This window comes from Oncorhynchus nerka, linkage group LG22 (genome assembly GCF_034236695.1).
Source record: "Oncorhynchus nerka isolate Pitt River linkage group LG22, Oner_Uvic_2.0, whole genome shotgun sequence".
Lineage (NCBI taxonomy): Eukaryota > Metazoa > Chordata > Actinopteri > Salmoniformes > Salmonidae > Oncorhynchus > Oncorhynchus nerka.
This window is the reverse complement of record NC_088417.1, coordinates 86,253,600-86,273,457: the sequence shown is the minus strand read 5'-3', so window position 1 is coordinate 86,273,457 and position 19,858 is coordinate 86,253,600. Positions and strand designations below refer to the sequence as shown.

Here is a 19,858-nt window from a genome sequence, read left to right as displayed (position 1 = left end):
AGTGCCAACAGAAGATCTTCAAATGTAAGGCATGTATTATAATCGCTATTTCTGACTTCCGTGTCGCAACTCCCTGGTTGAAAGTGATTTGTTATGCATTTGTGTGCTGGGCGCGGTCCTCAGATAATCGCATGGTTTGCTCTCGCCGTAAAGCCCTTTTGAAATCTGAACAAGTTAAGCTTTATTTTGTTGTATTGCACTTGTGATTTCATGAAGGTTTAATATTTATAGTAATTTAATTTGAATTTGGCGCTCTGCAATTTCACCGGAAGTTGTCGAAATGGGACGTTAGCGTCCCACTGATCCGCAAGAAGTTAATGTTGCTCGACCCCAGGAAGAGTAGTGGGGATCCATAAATACAAAATTTTAAAAATACTATTTTAAGCAATGAGCCTAACGCAACAGATGAGAACGTTTAGCTTAAAATGTTGATAAACTATTGGTCTATTTCTTCACAGAATAAGCACAGCAATGCGCTCATAGCAATAGGCTATAAGCGCAAATGTTCAATTAGCAGGAAAACACCATTCTCAAAAGTGACCACAAATGCAATTATGCATGTAATGCTTTTATTATAAAGGTGCATTTTTATGGTGAAAATGATCTTCTCCAACTTGAAACTCACACGCTGTATGTGTTTGCCAGTTAGGCTCTACACCTTTTGTAAAGCGGTGGCATGTCGCTAGTAAAGATTGATAAAAAATAAGGGGCCTAGACAGCTGCCCTGGGGAATTCCAGATTCTACCTGGATTATGGAGAGGCTTCCATTAAAGAACACCCTCTGTGGTCTGTTAGACAGGTAATTCTTTATCCACAATATAGCAGGGGGTGTAAAGCCATAACACATACGTTTTTCAAGCAGCAGACTATGATCCATAATGTCAAAAGCCACACTGAAGTCCAACAAAACAGCCCCACAATCTTGTTATCTTTCATAATTTGGTCAGATATACAGTACCAGTCAAAAGTTCACACACCTACTCATTCCGGGGGTTCTTTATTTTTACATTGTAGAATAATGGTGAAGACATCAACTATGAAATAACACATATGGAATCATGTAGTAACCAAAAACATGTTAAACAAATCAAAATATATTTTATATTTGAGATTCTTCAAAGTAGCCACCCTTTGCCTTTGACAGCTTTGCACACTCTTGGCATTCTCTCAACCAGCTTCATGAGGTAGTCACCTGGAATGCATTTAAATTAACAGGTGTGCCTTGTTAAAAGTTCATTTGTGGAATTTCTTTACTTCTTAATGCTTTTGAGCCAATCAGTTGTGTTGTGACAAGGTAGGGGTGGTATAAAGAAGATAGCCCTATTTGGTAAAATACCAAGTCCATATTATGGCAAGAACAGCTCAAATAAGCAAAGAGAAATGACAGTCCATCATTAATTTAAGACATGGAGGTCAGTCAGTCCGGAAAATGTCAAAAACTTTGAAAGTTTCTTCAAGTGCAGTTGCAAAAACCATCAAGCGCTATGATGAAACTGGCTCTTATGAGGACTGCCACAGGAAAGGAAGACCCAGAGTTACCTCCACTGCAGAGAATAAGTTCATTTGTTCAATCACCCGACCTCAACCCAATTGAGATGGTTTGGTATGAGTTGGACCGCAGAGTGAAGGAAAAGCAGCCAACAAGTACTCAGCATATGTGGGAACTTCTTCAAGACTGTTGGAAAAAGCATTCCAGGTGAAGCTGGTTGAGAGAATGTCAAGAGCTTGCAAAGCTGTCATCAAGGCAAAGGGTGGCTACTTTGAAGAATCTCAAATATAAAATATATTTTGATTTGTTTAACATTTTTTTGGTTACTACATGATTCCATATGTGTTATTTCATAGTTTTGATGTCTTCACCATTATTCTACAATGTAGAAAACAGTAAAAATAAAGAACCCCCGGAATGAGTAGGTGTGTACAAACTTCAGGAAAAGGGGCCGAGCTGGACCCAAGGAAAGAAACAATAAATATTTTTTTTTAAACTAAGCTAGACTAGCCTACTTTAACAACAGCTAACTAACCAAAAATACAGTGGGTGGTCCGCCCAGTTCTAACTAGTGTATTTAACAAAGTTTACCTACGGGTAATGTATGCCCATGGGCGACTTGTCTTGGTTTCCTCTTTTCCCACAAGCAAACAAACACCATAACCAAAAACAATACTCACAGGTGAGGACAAAGTGCTATGGAGGTGCTCAAACAAAAGAGAGGTTCATACACAACGAGAGAGTGAAACACAGACCTACAGACATGGCATTTACAGAGAGATTGAGCTCTAGAGCAAACAACTGATGGGGTTTTTAAACCAAGGGAAAGGAACTGTGATTGGGTAGGAAACAGGTGGTGTGTCTTCTGATTGATGATTGTTGACTGATTGGGGAGTGATGATTTTCACCTGTGAGGGGAGAAGGAGAGAAAAGAAACACACACACACAGGATACTTGTATCCGTAACAGTGTTATTTCATTGTTTTGATGTCTTCACTATAATTTTATAATGTAGAAAATAAAGAAAAACCCTTTAATGAGTGTCCAAACTCTTGACTGGCACCGTACCTGGATGTGTAGTGTTAGCTTTTGTTGCTGGCATGTCATGCCTACGTTTGCTTATCTTGCAAACCAAAATCATTAAAGTGGTTGGCAAAATCAGTTGGTTTTGTGATGAATGAGCCATCTGATTCCATGCCTTTTTTGCCATGCTCCAAAGTTTTTTTTATCATCATTCTTTATGTAATATATCTTTGTTTCAAAGTGTAGGTTCTTCTTTTTAATTCAGTTTAGTCATATGATTTCTCAATTTGCAATGCGTTTGCCATTCGGTTGTGCCGCCAGACTTATTTGCCATTCCTTTTGCCTCATCCCTCTTAACCAGACAATTTTTCAATTCATCCTCAATCCACAAGGATTTAACCGTCTTTACAGTAATTTTCTTAATGGTGCATGCTTATTAGTCATTGGAATAAGTAATGCAGCGTCTGTTTGCTCCTCATTACACACCACGGACCAACAACTGTTCTTTACATCAACAACATAGGAATCACTACAAAACTAATTTTATGCTAATGGTTGTATCAATTTGGGATCTATTGCATCCCACAAGTTTCCCAGACTATGTTTGTAACATTTATTTCTAGCACAGAATAGAAAAGGTCAACTTTTGTACGATGGGGATAGTAGATTGACATAGGCTATTGCTTTTTCTGTTCGTTATGCCTACTGATCTTGTTGGCTGACAAAAATGTGCACAGTTCTTCCAATATCTTCAATATGTGGTTCGGATTTGGATAAGGATAAGGATGAGTGCAGTTGCGTCCTCGATGTGTCTGTTTTCACTTGTAGCCTGTGAGAAAGACCTGATCACGTGACAGAGAGCTATGTGAGTGAGAGGTGCTTTGGCACGCAGCCAGGAGAAGGGAATTATAGTATTCAGCCACTGGCCACAAGAGGCATGGGAGGATTACGGCTACACGAAGGGGATGCAGCGGGGAGATTTGAGGTATTATCAACTGCTTGTCACTAATACTAATATAGTTGCTCATGGAAAAAGATTTTGTTTAACAAGTAATATTTTTTTATATCTGAAGTTAGGATTCAGTCTTTCAAGTTGAGTGTTTTTTCCTCTGAGTTTAGGTGCAGCTCTTAAGGATCTGCATGGTGAATGGTTGTGTAGTTTCCATGTCTATGTCCTGTTGTCTGTCTGAGGTGGCTGAAGCCTAGCTGTCTGTTGTCTGTCTGACTCAAAGGAGAACAGAGAGATTGAAATAAGAGTTGACACGGAATCCTTCTGACACAGATTTGTTTCAGCGTGTCGGTTGATGTGTGTGTATTTGTGCCTGGGCCTTTTTATTGGCCCTGTGTGTGTGTGTTTTTCTGTAGTAATTGTCTGTGAGGAGCATGTCTGTACTGCCAGGGTACAATGCCATCCCATGTCTATGGTATACTGCCAGGGTACAGTGCCATCCCATGTCTATGGTACACTGCCAGGGTACAGTGCCATCCCATGTCTATGGTACACTGCCAGGGTACAGTGCCATCCCATGTCTATGGTACACTGCCAGGGTACAATGCCATCCCATGTCTATGGTACACTGCCAGGGTACAATGCCATCCCATGTCTATGGTACACTGCCAGGGTACAATGCCATCCCATGTCTATGGTACACTGCCAGGGTACAGTGCCATCCCATGTCTATGGTACACTGCCAGGGTACAGTGCCATCCCATGTCTATGGTACACTGCCAGGGTACAGTGCCATCCCATGTCTATGGTACACTGCCAGGGTACAATGCCATCCCATGTCTATGGTACACTGCCAGGGTACAGTGCCATCCCATGTCTATGGTACACTGCCAGGGTACAGTGCCATCCCATGTCTATGGTACACTGGCAGGGTACAATGCCATCCCATGTCTACGGTATACTGCCAGGGTACAGTGCCATCCCATGTCTATGGTATACTGCCAGGGTACAGTGCCATCCCATGTCTATGGTACACTGCCAGGGTACAGTGCCATCCCATGTCTATGGTACACTGCCAGGGTACAGTGCCATCCCATGTCTATGGTACACTGCCAGGGTACAGTGCCATCCCATGTCTATGGTACACTGCCAGGGTACAGTGCCATCCCATGTCTATGGTACACTGCCAGGGTACAGTGCCATCCCATGTCTATGGTACACTGCTAGGGTACAATGCCATCCCATGTCTATGGTACACTGCCAGGGTACAGTGCCATCCCATGTCTATGGTACACTGCCAGGGTACAATGCCATCCCATGTCTATGGTACACTGCCAGGGTACAATGCCATCCCATGTCTATGGTACACTGCCAGGGTACAGTGCCATCCTATGTCTATGGTACACTGCCAGGGTACAATGCCATCCCATGTCTACGGTATATTACCAGGGTACAGTGCCATCCCATGTCTATGGTACACTGCCAGGGTACAGTGCCATCCCATGTCTATGGTACACTGCCAGGGTACAGTGCCATCCCATGTCAAACACACCGCCCGGGCAACGAAGGAGTGGCTTCGTAAGAAGCATTTCAAGTTCCTGGAGTGGCCTAGCCAGTCTCCAGATCTCAACCCCATAGAAAATCTTTGGAGGGAGTTGAAAGTCCGTGTTGCCCAGCAACAGCCCCAAAACATCACTGCTCTAGAGGAGATCTGCATGGAGGAATGGGCCAAAATACCAGCAACAGTGTGTGAAAACCTTGTGAAGACTTACAGAAAATGTTTGACCTCTGTCATTGCCAACAAAGGGTGTATAGCATAGTATTGAGATAAACTTTTGTTATTGACCAAATACTTATTTTCCACCATAATTTGCAAATAAATTCATTAAAAATCCTACAATGTGATTTTTTCTCATTTTGTCTGTCATAGTTGAAGTGTACCTATAATGAAAATTACAGGCCTCTCTCATCTTTTTAAGTGGGAGAACTTGCACAATTGGTGGCTGACTAAATACTTTTTTGTCCCACTGTACATATCCAGTTCCTCAGATCTGCAGTTGTTTTGGGACTGAAACCTCATTATGATGTTTTTGTTGTTGTAGCCCACTGGTTACAGTCACTTCTTGCTTGTTTATGGTGTTACAGCCTCCAGGGCCAATCAGATGTTTATCAGGCTTTTGGTGCTGCTGTGTGTGCAATGGCTTGGCTGGCTGATCATCAGGCCTGTTTCCTGTGTTTGTTGATAAGGAGGGGTGAGGGAGGGAGAGCTGAGGAAGGGGGGATTGAGCTGGGTTGAATCCCAGTCAGTCCAGTCATTAACCTAACTCTTGCCTACCTAACCATTGGTTTCCTCTGGAGTGAGTGGTCCACTTTTACACTCCTCTAATTGATTGGATATTGTTAAGATGTACAGTCAACTGACAAGTGCAAGCTCTGTTAAGTGTAATACAAATTTAAACTACTTGTATTTTAATAGCTCCTGATAACTGCATGCTCTGGTCTAGTGCACGCTGACTGTCACAACTGCCTCAGCTGCCTCAGTTTCCAGGACTTGACTGTCATAACAAGTCTTCAAAGTGCCGGTACATTGTATGGAGGGAACTCATCTATTAGCCTACCAATGTTTATCACCAACTCTCTCTCTTTCTGTGTGTGTGTGTCTTTAAGGGAGGCAGAAGTCAAATTCTGTTTCTCACAAAAATAGACATGCTGTTCTATCCACGAAGTTCCTCCTTTTCTGAGCTCTGATAATGTTTCTGACCCTAACCTTGACCCGAGAACCAAAGTGGTGGCTGATATCAGTCCCTAGCAGCCACTGTGGTCAGGAATGAGAAGCAGGATGTGTGTATGTGGCCTGTTTGGGTGATAAGCAGAAACCACACTCAGAGACACACACAGGCTACAGCTAAAATGTTTTTGTAAAATCATCTTATTTAATTATTTCATATAATTGACATGTGATAAGGCCACACAGAGAACCAGAGATAATTACAGACACCTGTGATAATCTGAAGTACCCATAAGGGCCACTAGATGGCTTGTGATATATTATATGGAATGCTTGAAAGATGACACAATTCTGGTAGTTTACTGGGAAAGTTTCCAGTAATATACCCTCCCTTTGCGACCCTAGACAGGACAAGGGAGGACAGGACAGAGCAGGGCAAGATGGGACGGGCCGGATAGGGGAGGACATGACAGGGCAGGAGGACAAATTGTGTAGTTAGGTTAGTCTGGAGACAGGGAGGGCTTACACTCAAATGACTACAGGAGTACAGTCAGAGACAGTCATCTATACACACGCGCACACACACACACTCCTGGCTGGACCACATGAAAGGGATGGCAGGTGTGTGTGACTGTGTGTGTGTATCTGTGTATATGTGTGTGTGTGTGTGTGTGTGTGTGTGTGTGTATATATATATATATATATATATATATATATACACTGAACAAAAAAAATAAAGGGAACACTTAAACAACACAATATAACTCCAAGTCAATCACACTTCTGTGAAATCAAACTGTCCACTTAGGAAGCAACACTGATTGACAATACATTTCACATGCTCTTGTGCAAATGGAATAGACAACAGGTGGAAATTATAGGCAATTAGCAAGACACCCCCAATAAAGGAGTTGTTCTGCAGGTGGTGACAACAGACTACTCCAAATTACTTCACAGATCCAAATTAAAAATCCAAATTACTTCACAGATCTTCATTGTAAAGGGTTTAAACACTGTTTCCCATGCTTGTTTAATGAACCATAAACAATTAATGAAGATGTGCCTGTGGAACGGTCGTAAAGACACTAATAGCTTACAGACAATAGGCAATTATGACCACAGTTATGATCTTAGGACACTAAAGAGGCCTTTCCCCTGACTCTGAAAAACACCACAAGAAAGATGCCCAGGGTCCCTGCTCATCTTCGTGAACATGCAAGGAGGCATGAGGACTGCAGATGTGGCTAGGGCAATAAATTGCAATGTCCGTACTGTGAGACGCCTAAGACAGCGTTTACAGGGAGACAGGACGGACAGCTGATCGTCCTCGCAGTGGCAGACCACGTGTAACAACACCTGCACAGGATCGGTACATCTGAACATCACAGCTGCGGGACAGGTACAGGATGGCAACAACTGCACGAGTTACACCAGGAACGCACAATCCCTCCATTAGTGCTCAGACTGTCCGCAATAGGCTGAGAGAGGCTGGACTGAGGGCTTGTAGGCCTGTTGTAAGGCAGGTCCTCACCAGACATCACCGGCAACAACGTCACTTATGGGCACAAACCCACCGTGGCTGGACCAGACAGGACTGGCAAAAAATGCTCTTCACTGACAATTTGCGGTTTTGTCTCACCAGGGGTGATGGTCGGATTCCCGTTTATCGTCAAAGGAATGAGTGTTACACCGAGGCTTGTACTCTGTAGCGGGATCGATTTGGAGGTGGAGGATCCGTCGTGGTCTGGGGCGGTGTCTCACAGCATCAACAGACTGAGCTTGTTGTCATTGCAGGCAATCTCAACTCTGTGCGTTACAGGGAAGACATCCTCCTCCCTCATGTGGTACCCTTCCTGCAGGCTCATCCTGACATGACAACGCCACCAGCCATACTGCTCGTTCTGTGCGTGATTTCCTGCAAGACAGGAATGTCAATGTTCTGCCATGGCCAGCGATGAGCCAGGATCTCACGTCTGGGACCTGTTGGCTCGCAGGGTGAGGGCTAGGGCTTTTCCCCCCAGGAATGTGGGAACTCGCAGGTGCCTTGGTAGGAGAGTGGGGTAACATCTCACAGCAAGAACTGGCAAATCTGGTGCAGTCCATGAGGAGGAGATGCATTGCAGTACTTAATGCAGCTGGTGGCCACACCAGATACTGACTGTTACTTTTTATTTTGATCCCCCCTTTGTTCAGGGACATTATTCAATTTCTGTTAGTCACATGTCTGTGGAACTTTTTCAGTTTATGTCTCAGTTGTTGAATCTTGTTATGTTCATACAAATATTTACACATGTTAAGTTTGCTGGAAAAAAATACAGTTGACAGTGAGAGGAAGTTTCTTTTTTTGCTGAGTTTATATATATAGGTGAAGTCAGAAGTTTACATACACTTAGGTTGGAGTCATTAAAGCTAGTTTTTCAACCACTCCACAAGTGTCTTGTTAACAAACTACAGTTTTGGCAAGTCAGTTAGGACATCTACTTTGTGTATGACACAAGTCATTTTTCCAACAATTGTTTACTGACAGATTATTTAACTTATAATTCACTATATCACAATTCCAGTGGGTCAGAAGTTTACATACACTAAGTTGACTATGCCTTTAAACAGCTTGGAAAATACCAGAAAATGATGTCATGGCTTTAGAAGCTTCTGATAGGCTAAGGTGTACCTGTGATGTCATGGGAAAATCAAAAGAAATCAGACAAGACTTCCACAAGTCTGGTTCATCCTTGGGAGCAATTTCCAAATGCCTGAAGGTACCACATTCATCTGTACAAACAATAGTACGCAAGTATGAACACCATGGGACCACGCAGCCGTCATACCACTCAGGGAAGAAGACGCGTTCTGTCTCCTAAAGATGAACGTACTTTGGTGCGAAAAGTGCAAATCAATCCCAGAACAACAGCAAAGGACTTTGGGAAGATGCTGGAGGAAACAGGTCAAAAGTATCTACAGTGCCTTGCGAAAGTATTCGGCCCCCTTGAACTTTGTGACCTTTTGCCACATTTCAGGCTTCAAACATAAAGATATAAAACTGTATTTTTTTTGTGAAGAATCAACAACAAGTGGGACACAATCATGATGTGGAACGACATTTATTGGATAATATCAAACTTTTTTAACAAATCAAAAACTGAAAAATTGGGCGTGCAAAATTATTCAGCCCCCTTAAGTTAATACTTTGTAGCGCCACCTTTTGCTGCGATTACAGCTGTAAGTCGCTTGGGGTATGTCTCTATCAGTTTTGCACATCGAGAGACTGAAATCTTTTCCCATTACTCCTTGCAAAACAGCTCGAGCTCAGTGAGGTTGGATGGAGAGCATTTGTGAACAGCAGTTTTCAGTTCTTTCCACAGATTCTCGATTGGATTCTGGTCTGGACTTTGACTTGGCCATTCTAACACCTGGATATGTTTATTTTTGAACCATTCCATTGTAGATTTTGCTTTATGTTTTGGATCATTGTCTTGTTGGAAGACAAATCTCCGTCCCAGTCTCAGGTCTTTTGCAGACTCCTCCAGGTTTTCTTCCAGAATGGTCCTGTATTTGGCTCCATCCATCTTCCCATCAATTTTAACCATCTTCCCTGTCCCTGCTGAAGAAAAGCAGGCCCAAACCATGATGCTGCCACCACCATGTTTGACAGTGGGGATGGTGAGTTCAGGGTGATGAGCTGTGTTGCTTTTACGCCAAACATAACGTTTTGCATTGTTGCCAAAAAGTTCAATTTTGGTTTCATCTGACCAGAGCACCTTCTTCCACATGTTTGGTGTGTCTCCCAGGTGGCTTGTGGCAAACTTTAAATGACACTTTTTATGGATATCTTTAAGAAATGGCTTTCTTCTTGCCACTCTTCCATAAAGGCCAGATTTGTGTAATAAACGACTGATTGTTGTCCTATGGTCAGAGTCTCCCACCTCAGCTGTAGATCTCTGCAGTTCATCCAGAATGATCATGGGCCTCTTGGCTGCATCTCTGATCAGTCTTCTCCTTGTATGAGCTGAAAGTTTAGAGGGACGGCCAGGTCTTGGTAGATTTGCAGTGGTCTGATACTCCTTCCATTTCAATATTATCGCTTGCACAGTGCTCCTTGGGATGTTTAAAGCTTGGGAAATGTTTTTGTATCCAAATCCGGCTTTAAACTTCTTCACAACAGTATCTCGGACCTGCCTTGTTCTTCATGATGCTCTCTGCGCTTTTAACGGACCTCTGAGACTATCACAGTGCAGGTGCATTTATACAGAGACTTGATTACACACAGGTGGATTGTATTTATCATCATTAGTCATTTAGGTCAACATTGGATCATTCAGAGATCCTCACTGAACTTCTGGAGAGAGTTTGCTGCACTGAAAGTAAAGGGGCTGAATAATTTTGCACGCCCAATTTTTCAGTTTTTGATTTGTTAAAAAAGTTGTAAATATCCAATAAATGTCGTTCCACTTCATGATTGTGTCCCACTTGTTGTTGATTCTTCACAAAAAAATACAGATTTATATCTTTATGTTTGAAGCCTGAAATGTGGCAAAAGGTCGCAAAGTTCAAGGGGGCCGAATACTTTCGCAAGGCACTGTATATCCACAGTAAAACGAGTCCTATATCGACATAACCTGAAATGCCGCTCAGCAAGGAAGAAGCCACTGCTCCAAAACCGGCATAAAAAAGCCAGACTACGGTTTGAAACTGCACCTGAGGACAAAGATCGTACTTTTTGGAGAAATGTCCTCTGGTCTGATGAAACAAAAATAGAACTGTTCGGCCATAATGACCATCATTATGTTTGGAGGAAAAAGGGGGACGCTTGCAAGCCGAAGAACACCATCCCAACCACAGCAACATCTCAAGACATCAGTCAGGAAGTTAAAGCTTGTTCGCAAATGGGTCTTCCAAATGGACAATGACCCCAAGCATACTTCCAAAGGTGTGGCAAAATGGCTTAAGGACAACAAAGTCAAGGTATTGGAGTGGCCATCACAAAGCCCTGACCTCAATCCTATAGAAAATTTGTGGGCAGAACTGAAAAAGCGTGTGCGAGCAAGGAGGCCTACAAACCTGACTCAGTTACATCAGCTCTGTCAGGAGGAATGAGCCACAATTCACCCAACTTATTGTGGGAAGCTTGTGGAAGGCTACCCAAATGTTTGACCCAAGTTAAACAATTTAAAGGCAATGCTACCAAATACTAATTGAGTGTATGTAAACTTCTGACCCACTGGGAATGTGATGAAATAAATAAAAGCTTAAATAAATCATTCTCTCTACAATTATTCTGACATTTCACATTCTTAAAATAAATTGTTAATACTACCTGACCTAAGGCAGGGAATTCTTATTCGGATTAAATGTCAAGAATTGTTAAAAACTGAGTTTAAATGTATTTGGCTAAGGTGTATGTAAACTTCCGACTTCATACATACATACATTTTTTTATTTCACCTTTATTTAACCAGGTAGGCAAGTTGAGAACAAGTTCTCATTTACAATTGCGACCTGGCCAAGATAAAGCAAAGCAGTTCGACACATACAACGACACAGAGTTACACATGGAGTAAAACAAACATACAGTCAATAATACAGTAGAAACAAGTTTTATTTATTTATTTTTTATTTCACCTTTATTTAACCAGGTAGGGAAGTTGAGAACAAGTTCTCATTTACAATTGCGAGTCTATATACGATGTGAGCAAATGAGGTGAGATAAGGGAGGTAAAGGGGAAAAGGCCATGGTGACAAAGTAAATACAATATAGCAAGTAAAACACTGGAATGGTAGATTTGCAGTGGAAGAATGTGCAAAGTAGAAATAAAAATAATGGGGTGCAAAGGAGCAAAATAAATAAATAAAATAAATACAGTAGGGAAAGAGGTAGTTGTTTGGGCTAAATGATAGGTGGGCTATGTACAGGTGCAGTAATCTGTGAGCTGCTCTGACAGCTGGTGCTTAAAGCTAGTGAGGGAGATAAGCGTTTCCAGTTTCAGAGATTTTTGTAATTCGTTCCAATCATTGGCAGCAGAGAACTGGAATGAGAGGCGGCCAAAGAAAGAATTGGTTTTGGGGGTGACCATAGAGATATACCTGCTGGAGCGCGTGCTACAGGCGGGTGATGCTATGGTGACCAGCAAGCTGAGATAAGGGGGGACTTTACCTAGCAGGGTCTTGTAGATGACATGGAGCCAGTGGGTTTGGCGATGAGTATGAAGCGAGGGCCAGCCAAAGAGAGTGTACAGGTCGCAATGGTGGGTAATTTATGGGGCTTTGGTGACAAAATGGATGGCACTGTGATAGACTGCATCCAATTTGTTGAGTAGGGTATTTGAGGCTATTTTGTAAATGACATCGCCGAAGTCGAGGATTGGTAGGATGGTCAGTTTTACAAGGGTATGTTTGGCAGCATGAGTGAAGGATGCTTTGTTGCGAAATAGGAAGCCAATTCTAGATTTAACTTTGGATTGGAGATGTTTGATGTGGGTCTGGAAGGAGAGTTTACAGTCTAACCAGACACCTAGGTATTTGTAGTTGTCCATGTATTCAGAGCCGTCCAGAGTAGTGATGTTGGACAGGCGGGCAGGTGCAGGCAGCGAACGGTTGAAGAGCATGCATTTAGTTTTACTTGTATTTTAGAGCAATTGGAGGCCACGGAAGGAGAGTTGTATGGTATTGAAGCTTGCCTGGAGGGTTGTTAACGCAGTGTCCAAAGAAGGGCCAGAAGTATACAGAATGGTGTCGTCTGCGTAGAGGTGGATCAGAGACTCACCAGCAGCAAGAGCGACATCATTGATGTATACAGAGAAGAGAGTCGGTCCAAGAATTGAACCTTGTGGCACGCCCATAGAGACTGCCAGAGGTCCGGACAGCAGACCCTCCGATTTGACACACTGAAATCTATCAGAGAAGTAGTTGGTGAACCAGGCGAGGCAATCATTTGAGAAACCAAGGCTGCCGAGTCTGCCGATGAGGATGTAGTGATTGACAGAGTCGAAAGCCTTCTCCAGATCAATGAATACGGCTGCACAGTAATGTTTCTTATCGATGGTGGTTAAGATATCGTTTAGGACCTTGATCGTGGCTGAGGTGCAACCATGACCAGCTCTGAAACCAGATTGCATAGCAGAGAGGTTATGGTGATATTCGAAATGGTCGGTAATTTGTTTGTTGACTTGTCTTTCGAAGACCTTAGAAAGGCAGGGTAGGATAGATATAGGTCTATAGCAGTTTGGGTCAAGAGTGTGTCCCCCTTTGAAGAGGGGGATGACCGCAGCTGCTTTCCAATCTTTGGGAATCTCATACGACACGAAAGAGAGGTTGAACAGGCTAGTATTAGGGGTGGCAACAATTTTGGCAGATTGTTTTTAGAAAGAAATGGTCCAGATTGTCTAGCCCGGCTGATTTATAGGGGTCCAGATTTTGCAGCTCCTTCAGAACATCAGCTGACTGGATTTGGGAGAAGGAGAAATGGGGAAGGTTTGGGCGAGTTCCTGTGGGGGGTGCAGTGCTGTTGACCGGGGTAGGGGTAGCCAGGTGGAAAGCATGGCCAGCCGTAGAAAAATGCTTATTGAAATTCTCAATTATAGTGGATTTATCAGTGGTGACAGTGTTTCCTATCTTCAGTGCAGTGGGCAGCTGGGAGGAGGTGTTCTTATTCTCCATGGACTTTACAGTGTCCCAGAACTTTTTTGAGTTAGTGTTGCAGGAAGAAAATTTCTGCTTGAAAAAGCTAGCCTTGGCTTTTCTAACTGCCTGTGTATAATGGTTTCTAGCTTCCCTGAAAAGCTGCATATCACGGGGGCTGTTCGATGCTAATGCAGAACGCCATAGGATGTTTTTGTGTTGGTTAAGGGCAGTCAGGTCTGGGGAGAACCAAGGGCTATATCTGTTCCTGGTTCTAAATTTCTTGAATGGGGCATGCTTATTTAAGATGGTTAGGAAGGCATTTAAAAAAAATAACCAGGCATCCTCTACTGACGGGATGAGATCAATATCCAATATCCAGGTTGATTAGAAAGGCCTGCTCGCTGAAGTGTTTCAGGGAGCGTTTGACAGTGATGAGTGGAGGTCGTTTGACCGCTGACCGATTACGGATGCAGGCAATGTGGCAGTGATCACTGAGATCTTGGTTGAAGACAGCAGAGGTTTATTTAGAGGGCAAGTTGGTTAGAATGATATCTATGAGGGTGCCCGTGTTTACGGCTTTGGGGGGGTACCTGGTAGGTCCATTGATAATTTGTGTGAGATTGAGGGCATCAAGCTTAGATTGTAGGATGGCTGGGGTGTTAAGCATGTTCCAGTTTAGGTTGCCTAGCAGCACGAGCTCTGAAGATAGATGGGGGGCAATCAGTTCACATATGGTGTCCAGAGCACAGCTGGGGGCAGAAGGTGGTCTATAGCAGGCGGCAACAGTGAGAGACTTGTTTTTAGAGAGGTGGATTTTTAAAAGTAGAAGTTCAAATTGTTTGGGTACAGACCTGGATAGTAGGACAGAACTCTGCAGGCTATCTTTGCAGTAGATTGCAACACCGCTCCCTTTGGCAGTTCTATCTTGTCTGAAAATGTTGTAGTTAAGGATGAAAATTTCAGAATTTTTGGTGGTCTTCCTAAGCCAGGATTCAGACACAGCTAGAACATCCGAGTTGGCAGAGTGGGCTAAAGCAGTGAATAAAACAAACTTAGGGAGGAGGCTTCTAATGTTAACATGCATGAAACCAAGGCTATTACGGTTACAGAAGTCATCAAAAGAGAGCGCCTGGGGAATAGGAGGGGAGCTAGGCCCTGCAGGGCCTGGATTCACCTCTACATCACCAGAGGAAAAGAGGAGGAGTAGGATAAGGGTACGGCTAAAAGCAATGAGAATTGGTCGTCTAGAACGTCTGGAAGAGAGAGTAAAAGGAGGTTTCTGGGGGTGATAAAATAGCTTCAAGGTATAATTTACAGACAAAGGTATGGTAGGATGTGAATACAGTGGAGGTAAACCTAGGTATTGAGTGACGAGAGAGATATTGTCTCTAGAAACATCATTGAAACCAGGAGATGTCATCGCATGTGTGGTTGGTGGACCTAATAGGTTGGATAAGGTATAGTAAGCAGGACTAGAGGCTCTTCAGTGAAATAAGCCAATAAACACTAACCAGAACAGCAATGGACAAGGCATATTGACATTAAGGAGAGGCATGGTTAGTCGAGTGATCAAAAGGGTCCAGTGAGTAGTGAGGTTGGTTGGGGTCACGGCGATTCAGACAGCTAGCCGGGCCATCGGTAGCAAGCTAGCATAGGATGGAGGTCTGTTTTTAGCCACCTCGTGTATTTCCGTCGGTAGGATTAGTGGGGTTCCGTGTGGTAGAGGGGACCAATCCAATTCGCTAAAAAAATAATAGATATAGTTATAGAAGCCCAAGAAAAAAATTGTCAGATAGGTCTATTCAGATAGCAGCCGATAAGACCGCTAACGATTAGCAGACCGCAGATGGGCATTCAGGTAACGTCGCGACGGAGGAGCCAGCTGGATAAGGCCCGGTGGGGCTCCACGTTGGCAGTAAAACGGGTCCGGATAGGTGATTGTAGCCCAGGAGTGACTGTTGGAACTCTTCAGCTGGCTAGCTCCGGAATAATTGATGTTTGCTCCGGAATCGACGTAAGCCAATAGTCACACGGATAACAGCTAGCTAGCTGCGAGATCCAGGTATAAATGTTCAGAGCTTGGGGGGAACATGGAGAGAAAAATAGGTCCGGTATGTTCCGAGCCGCGCCGTACAAAACTGCCAATAGATTTAGCTGATGACCACAAACCGTGGTTAGCTGAATACTAACGTTTAGCCAGTAAAGAAGCTAACTAGCTTCTAGCTCTGGCTAGCTTCTGGCTAGCTTCTATGGAGGATTACAGATTTGAGGTAAATAATACTTTCTTTCTTTTTTATATAAATTGGTAAGGCGGGTTGCAGGAGAGTGTTTTGAAGATGAATTTATGGAAAATAAATTTTAAAAAATATAAAAAAGTTATAAATATATATATATATATATATACATACATACACACGGCTGATATGAAGCTCTCCTTTCTCTCCTTTCTTTTGTGTCCTGTTGTCCTACTTACAGATGGAATGACTGCAGGTGTTTGTGTGTGTTTTTTGTGTGTATGCGCATGTATACATGCCCACATGTTTGTGTTATCCCTGTAGGAAGTCACTGATACTCTGTTTGTTCCAGAAATAGCCCAGGGATGCAATGATAATGATTATCAGTGTACTGTATGTGCTCTGTAGTTAGCGACCATCCTAAGAATAGCAGAAACATGGAATCTAGAATATGTGGCTGTGGAGACATCTAGCACATATCCGCTCTCATCGGGACGCCTGATGTCAAAAATCTCATGTAGAGTGTCTGTCCTGTCCTGTCTGTCTCTGTCTGTCTGCCTCTGTCTGCCTGTCTCTGTCTGCCTCTCTGCCTGTCTGTCTGTCTGTCTGTCTGTCTGTCTGTCTGTCTGTCTGTCTGTCTGTCTGTCTGTAAGGTTTGTTCAGTCAGTGGAGATTAGTTGAGTTAATGTAATGACGTTTAAAGGACTGTGTGTGGATCTATCCTACAGTCTGTGTAGAGTAGACTGCGTGGGTGGTTTGTTGATGAGAAAACCATAAAGTCTGTGTCTCTCAGGACTTGGCAGAATGTAATGTAGGATAATTGATGATGATTGACTTGTCACTTTGATGTGACATGTATGTACAGTATAGAACGTATGCCAAGCTTTTCATCACAGTAGTTCTCAGTTGTAGTACATTTATTAAAGACTGTGGAAATCATCATGCCAGTCTTTGGCAGGCCTTGGTGTTGTTCTGGGTAACTGTATGTTTTGCTGTCATGAGTTGGGTCTTGGTCTGACTCACAAAGGCTCCAGACAGTCCTGTCTCCTCTTTGTCTATGGTGTGGACTGTACACTGCAAATAAATCTAAGGACTAAGAACTAAATCTGAGGACCAGTGTTTCCTCTGGGAAAAACAATTGGCCATGTGGGGAAAAGGTTGCGGATGAACCCCCCTCTGATCATTTTTATGTAGAAGGATTGAGTTCTGGTGACCTTTTAAAATAACATTTTACACCCAAAATAAAATGATGCTGACATAATTTCCACCTCCAGAAATAACCAATGTACATATTGGTACAATCATTTGTAAATGTGTAAAATTATTAAAGATAATACACTTTTTAATAACCCATGAGCTTGTTGTGTTGCGAATTCCATTCTGTGAGCAGTGAGGCAGACCGAAGGCTATCAGCCACGCATGCATTAAGAGTGAGTGTGTGGAGCCGTGAACTGTCCCTTATTTGTGTGGTGCTAAAAGGTTCTAATTTGTCCACATGCAGAGTTTATGTTCCCTTTCCCCACGTGAAAATAAGACATGTTGCCAAGTTCACTTTAACTGGATAGCCTATAAGCAGACAATGAAAGCTCTTACAATATTCGATTATTACATTTCTCTAAAACAAGTTATAGGCTACAGTAGAACAGTTATAACAGTAGGTGAAAACTAAAAGGGGTAAATAGACCAAATGATTAGGGTGAGGCACATGGGCTACTAACATCTTTCTACACAACATACACTTAGTATTACTGTCTTAGCTACAGTATATATATACAGTGTATATATATCTCCCTGGTATATTACATCATTTATGAAGCAGCATACAATACATTTTTGGACTCACATTGTTCATGCTGTGCTCACTTGAACAGGAAGGTGGTCCTCCGAGTTAACAGTTGTTTTGAGTGCGGCACAAATCATGCTTCATTGACAGCATGTCCAATGTTGAATGTTATATCATTTTAAATTTCAAAAGAGCCCCTTAATCCCAGACTTGGAACCAAAGAGCCACTGTCGCTGATTCCTTCCAAACCACTCGTTGAATTTACGATTTCCAACTTGTGTAATGTTTATGTCCAATGGCCGATGAGCACCAATACGTTTTATCTATAATTTCCCTTCATTATTTCTCTTCATATGACAAGGATTAAAAAGTATTTGCCAGTAGTTTGTCGACCTGATTCATGATGATGACTGCTAGCTAAGATTGTGAAAGTATGATGTTGACTAGAGGTCGACCAATTCTGATTTTTCAACGCCGATACCGATACCTATTATTGGAGGACCAGAAAAAGCCGATACCAATTAATCGGCCAGTTTTTTTTACATTTATTTGTAATAATGACAATTACAACAATACTGAATGAACACTTATTTTAACTTAATATAATATATCAATAAAATCAATTTAGCCTAAAATAAAGGGAAACATGTTCAATTTGGTTTAAATAATGCAAAAACAAAGTGTTGGAGAAGAAAGTAAAAGTGCAATATGTGCCATGTAAGAAAGCTAACGTTTAAATTCCTTGCTCAGAACATGAGAACATATGAAAGCTGGTGGTTCCTTTTAACATGAGTCTTCAATATTCCCAGGTAAGAAGTTTTAGGTTGTAGTTATTATAGGAATTCTAGGACATTTTCTCTCTATACGATTTGTATTTCATATACCTTTCACTATTGGATTGGATGTTCTTATAGGCACTTTAGTATTGCCAGTGTAACAGTATAGCTTCCGTCCCTCTCCTCGCCCCTACCTGGGCTCGAACCAGGAACACATCGACAACAGCCTCCCTCGATGCAGCGTTTCCCATCGCTCCGCAAGGGGAACAACCACTCCAAGTCTCAGAGCGAGTGACGTTTGGACCATGATAGTTTGTTGGTGATGTGGACACCAAGAAACTTGAAGCTCTCAACCTGCTCCACTGCAGCCCCGTCGATGAGAATGGAGGTGTGCTCGGTCCTCCTTTTCCTGTAGTCCACAATCATCTCCTTTGTCTTGATCAGACTAAATTCAATTCTGGGAATTCTCTCCCTATGGCACTTGTAACTTAAATGCGCCATCGAGAGAAATATTTATCTAGAGCACACAACAACAAGCCGATTAGGTAAATAGATAAACTATTCTACTATGGGGTTGTCTGATTTTTATATTCATTACTTGTTTTGTTTGCAGAGGAAAAGTAAATGTGGACTGTTCCAGCATCTTCAAAAATACACAATCCTTTTTTCAGTTACATTTTCTGTGACATTAGATTATTCCAGTTACCATCGCCATGGCATTTTCCATTAGCTGTTATAAGAGGTACTATTTTTTTCATGTTCCATATTTTGGGTGCGTGGCGGCATTGATTGCAGCCGAAACACTGCTAAGGACTAAGAACTAAATCTAAAAACTAAGTTTAAGGACGAAGAACAAATAAGTAAATCTAAGGACTAAGAAGTAAATCAAAGGAATAAGAAGTGAATCTAAGAACTAAGCCATGTTCTCCTCTCTTGTGTTCCAGCGACCCTCCAGAAGAAGTGTGAGTGGCCGGCCCCCCCTCTCAGTGGGAACTGTAGGAACGGACGGACAGCCACTTCTATAGACGGAGTCAGCCTCTCCGAGGGAAACCTACTGCTGCAGGTATACAGAGTGTGTGTGTGTAGGGTTTGTCTGCATCAAAAAGGGGCTTAGGTGGTGTGCGTGACAGGGGGCGTGGCAATGAGCGCAGTTGGCTGTTGGTGAGGCTAAATTGTAGAGCATTTTAGAGGCGCCCATCTTGGCGGTGTAGAGAAATTTCCTACAATTCTACACATTTTGCTATGCAGCTGAGAGAAGG

The 19,858-nt window shown here is 42.6% G+C and overlaps 1 protein-coding gene across 1 annotated transcript in view; it reads left to right on the top strand.

Annotated features, from left to right (window-relative positions):
• The window catches only part of LOC115105898 (uncharacterized), a 47,498-nt gene that overhangs the window by 8,191 nt on the left and 19,449 nt on the right, over window positions 1–19,858 (top strand). Inside the window, exon 3 of the mRNA XM_029628377.2 lies at window positions 19,544–19,662. Coding sequence (XP_029484237.1) covers window positions 19,544–19,662 — 119 coding nt within the window. The remainder of the gene's footprint in view (window positions 1–19,543; window positions 19,663–19,858) is intronic.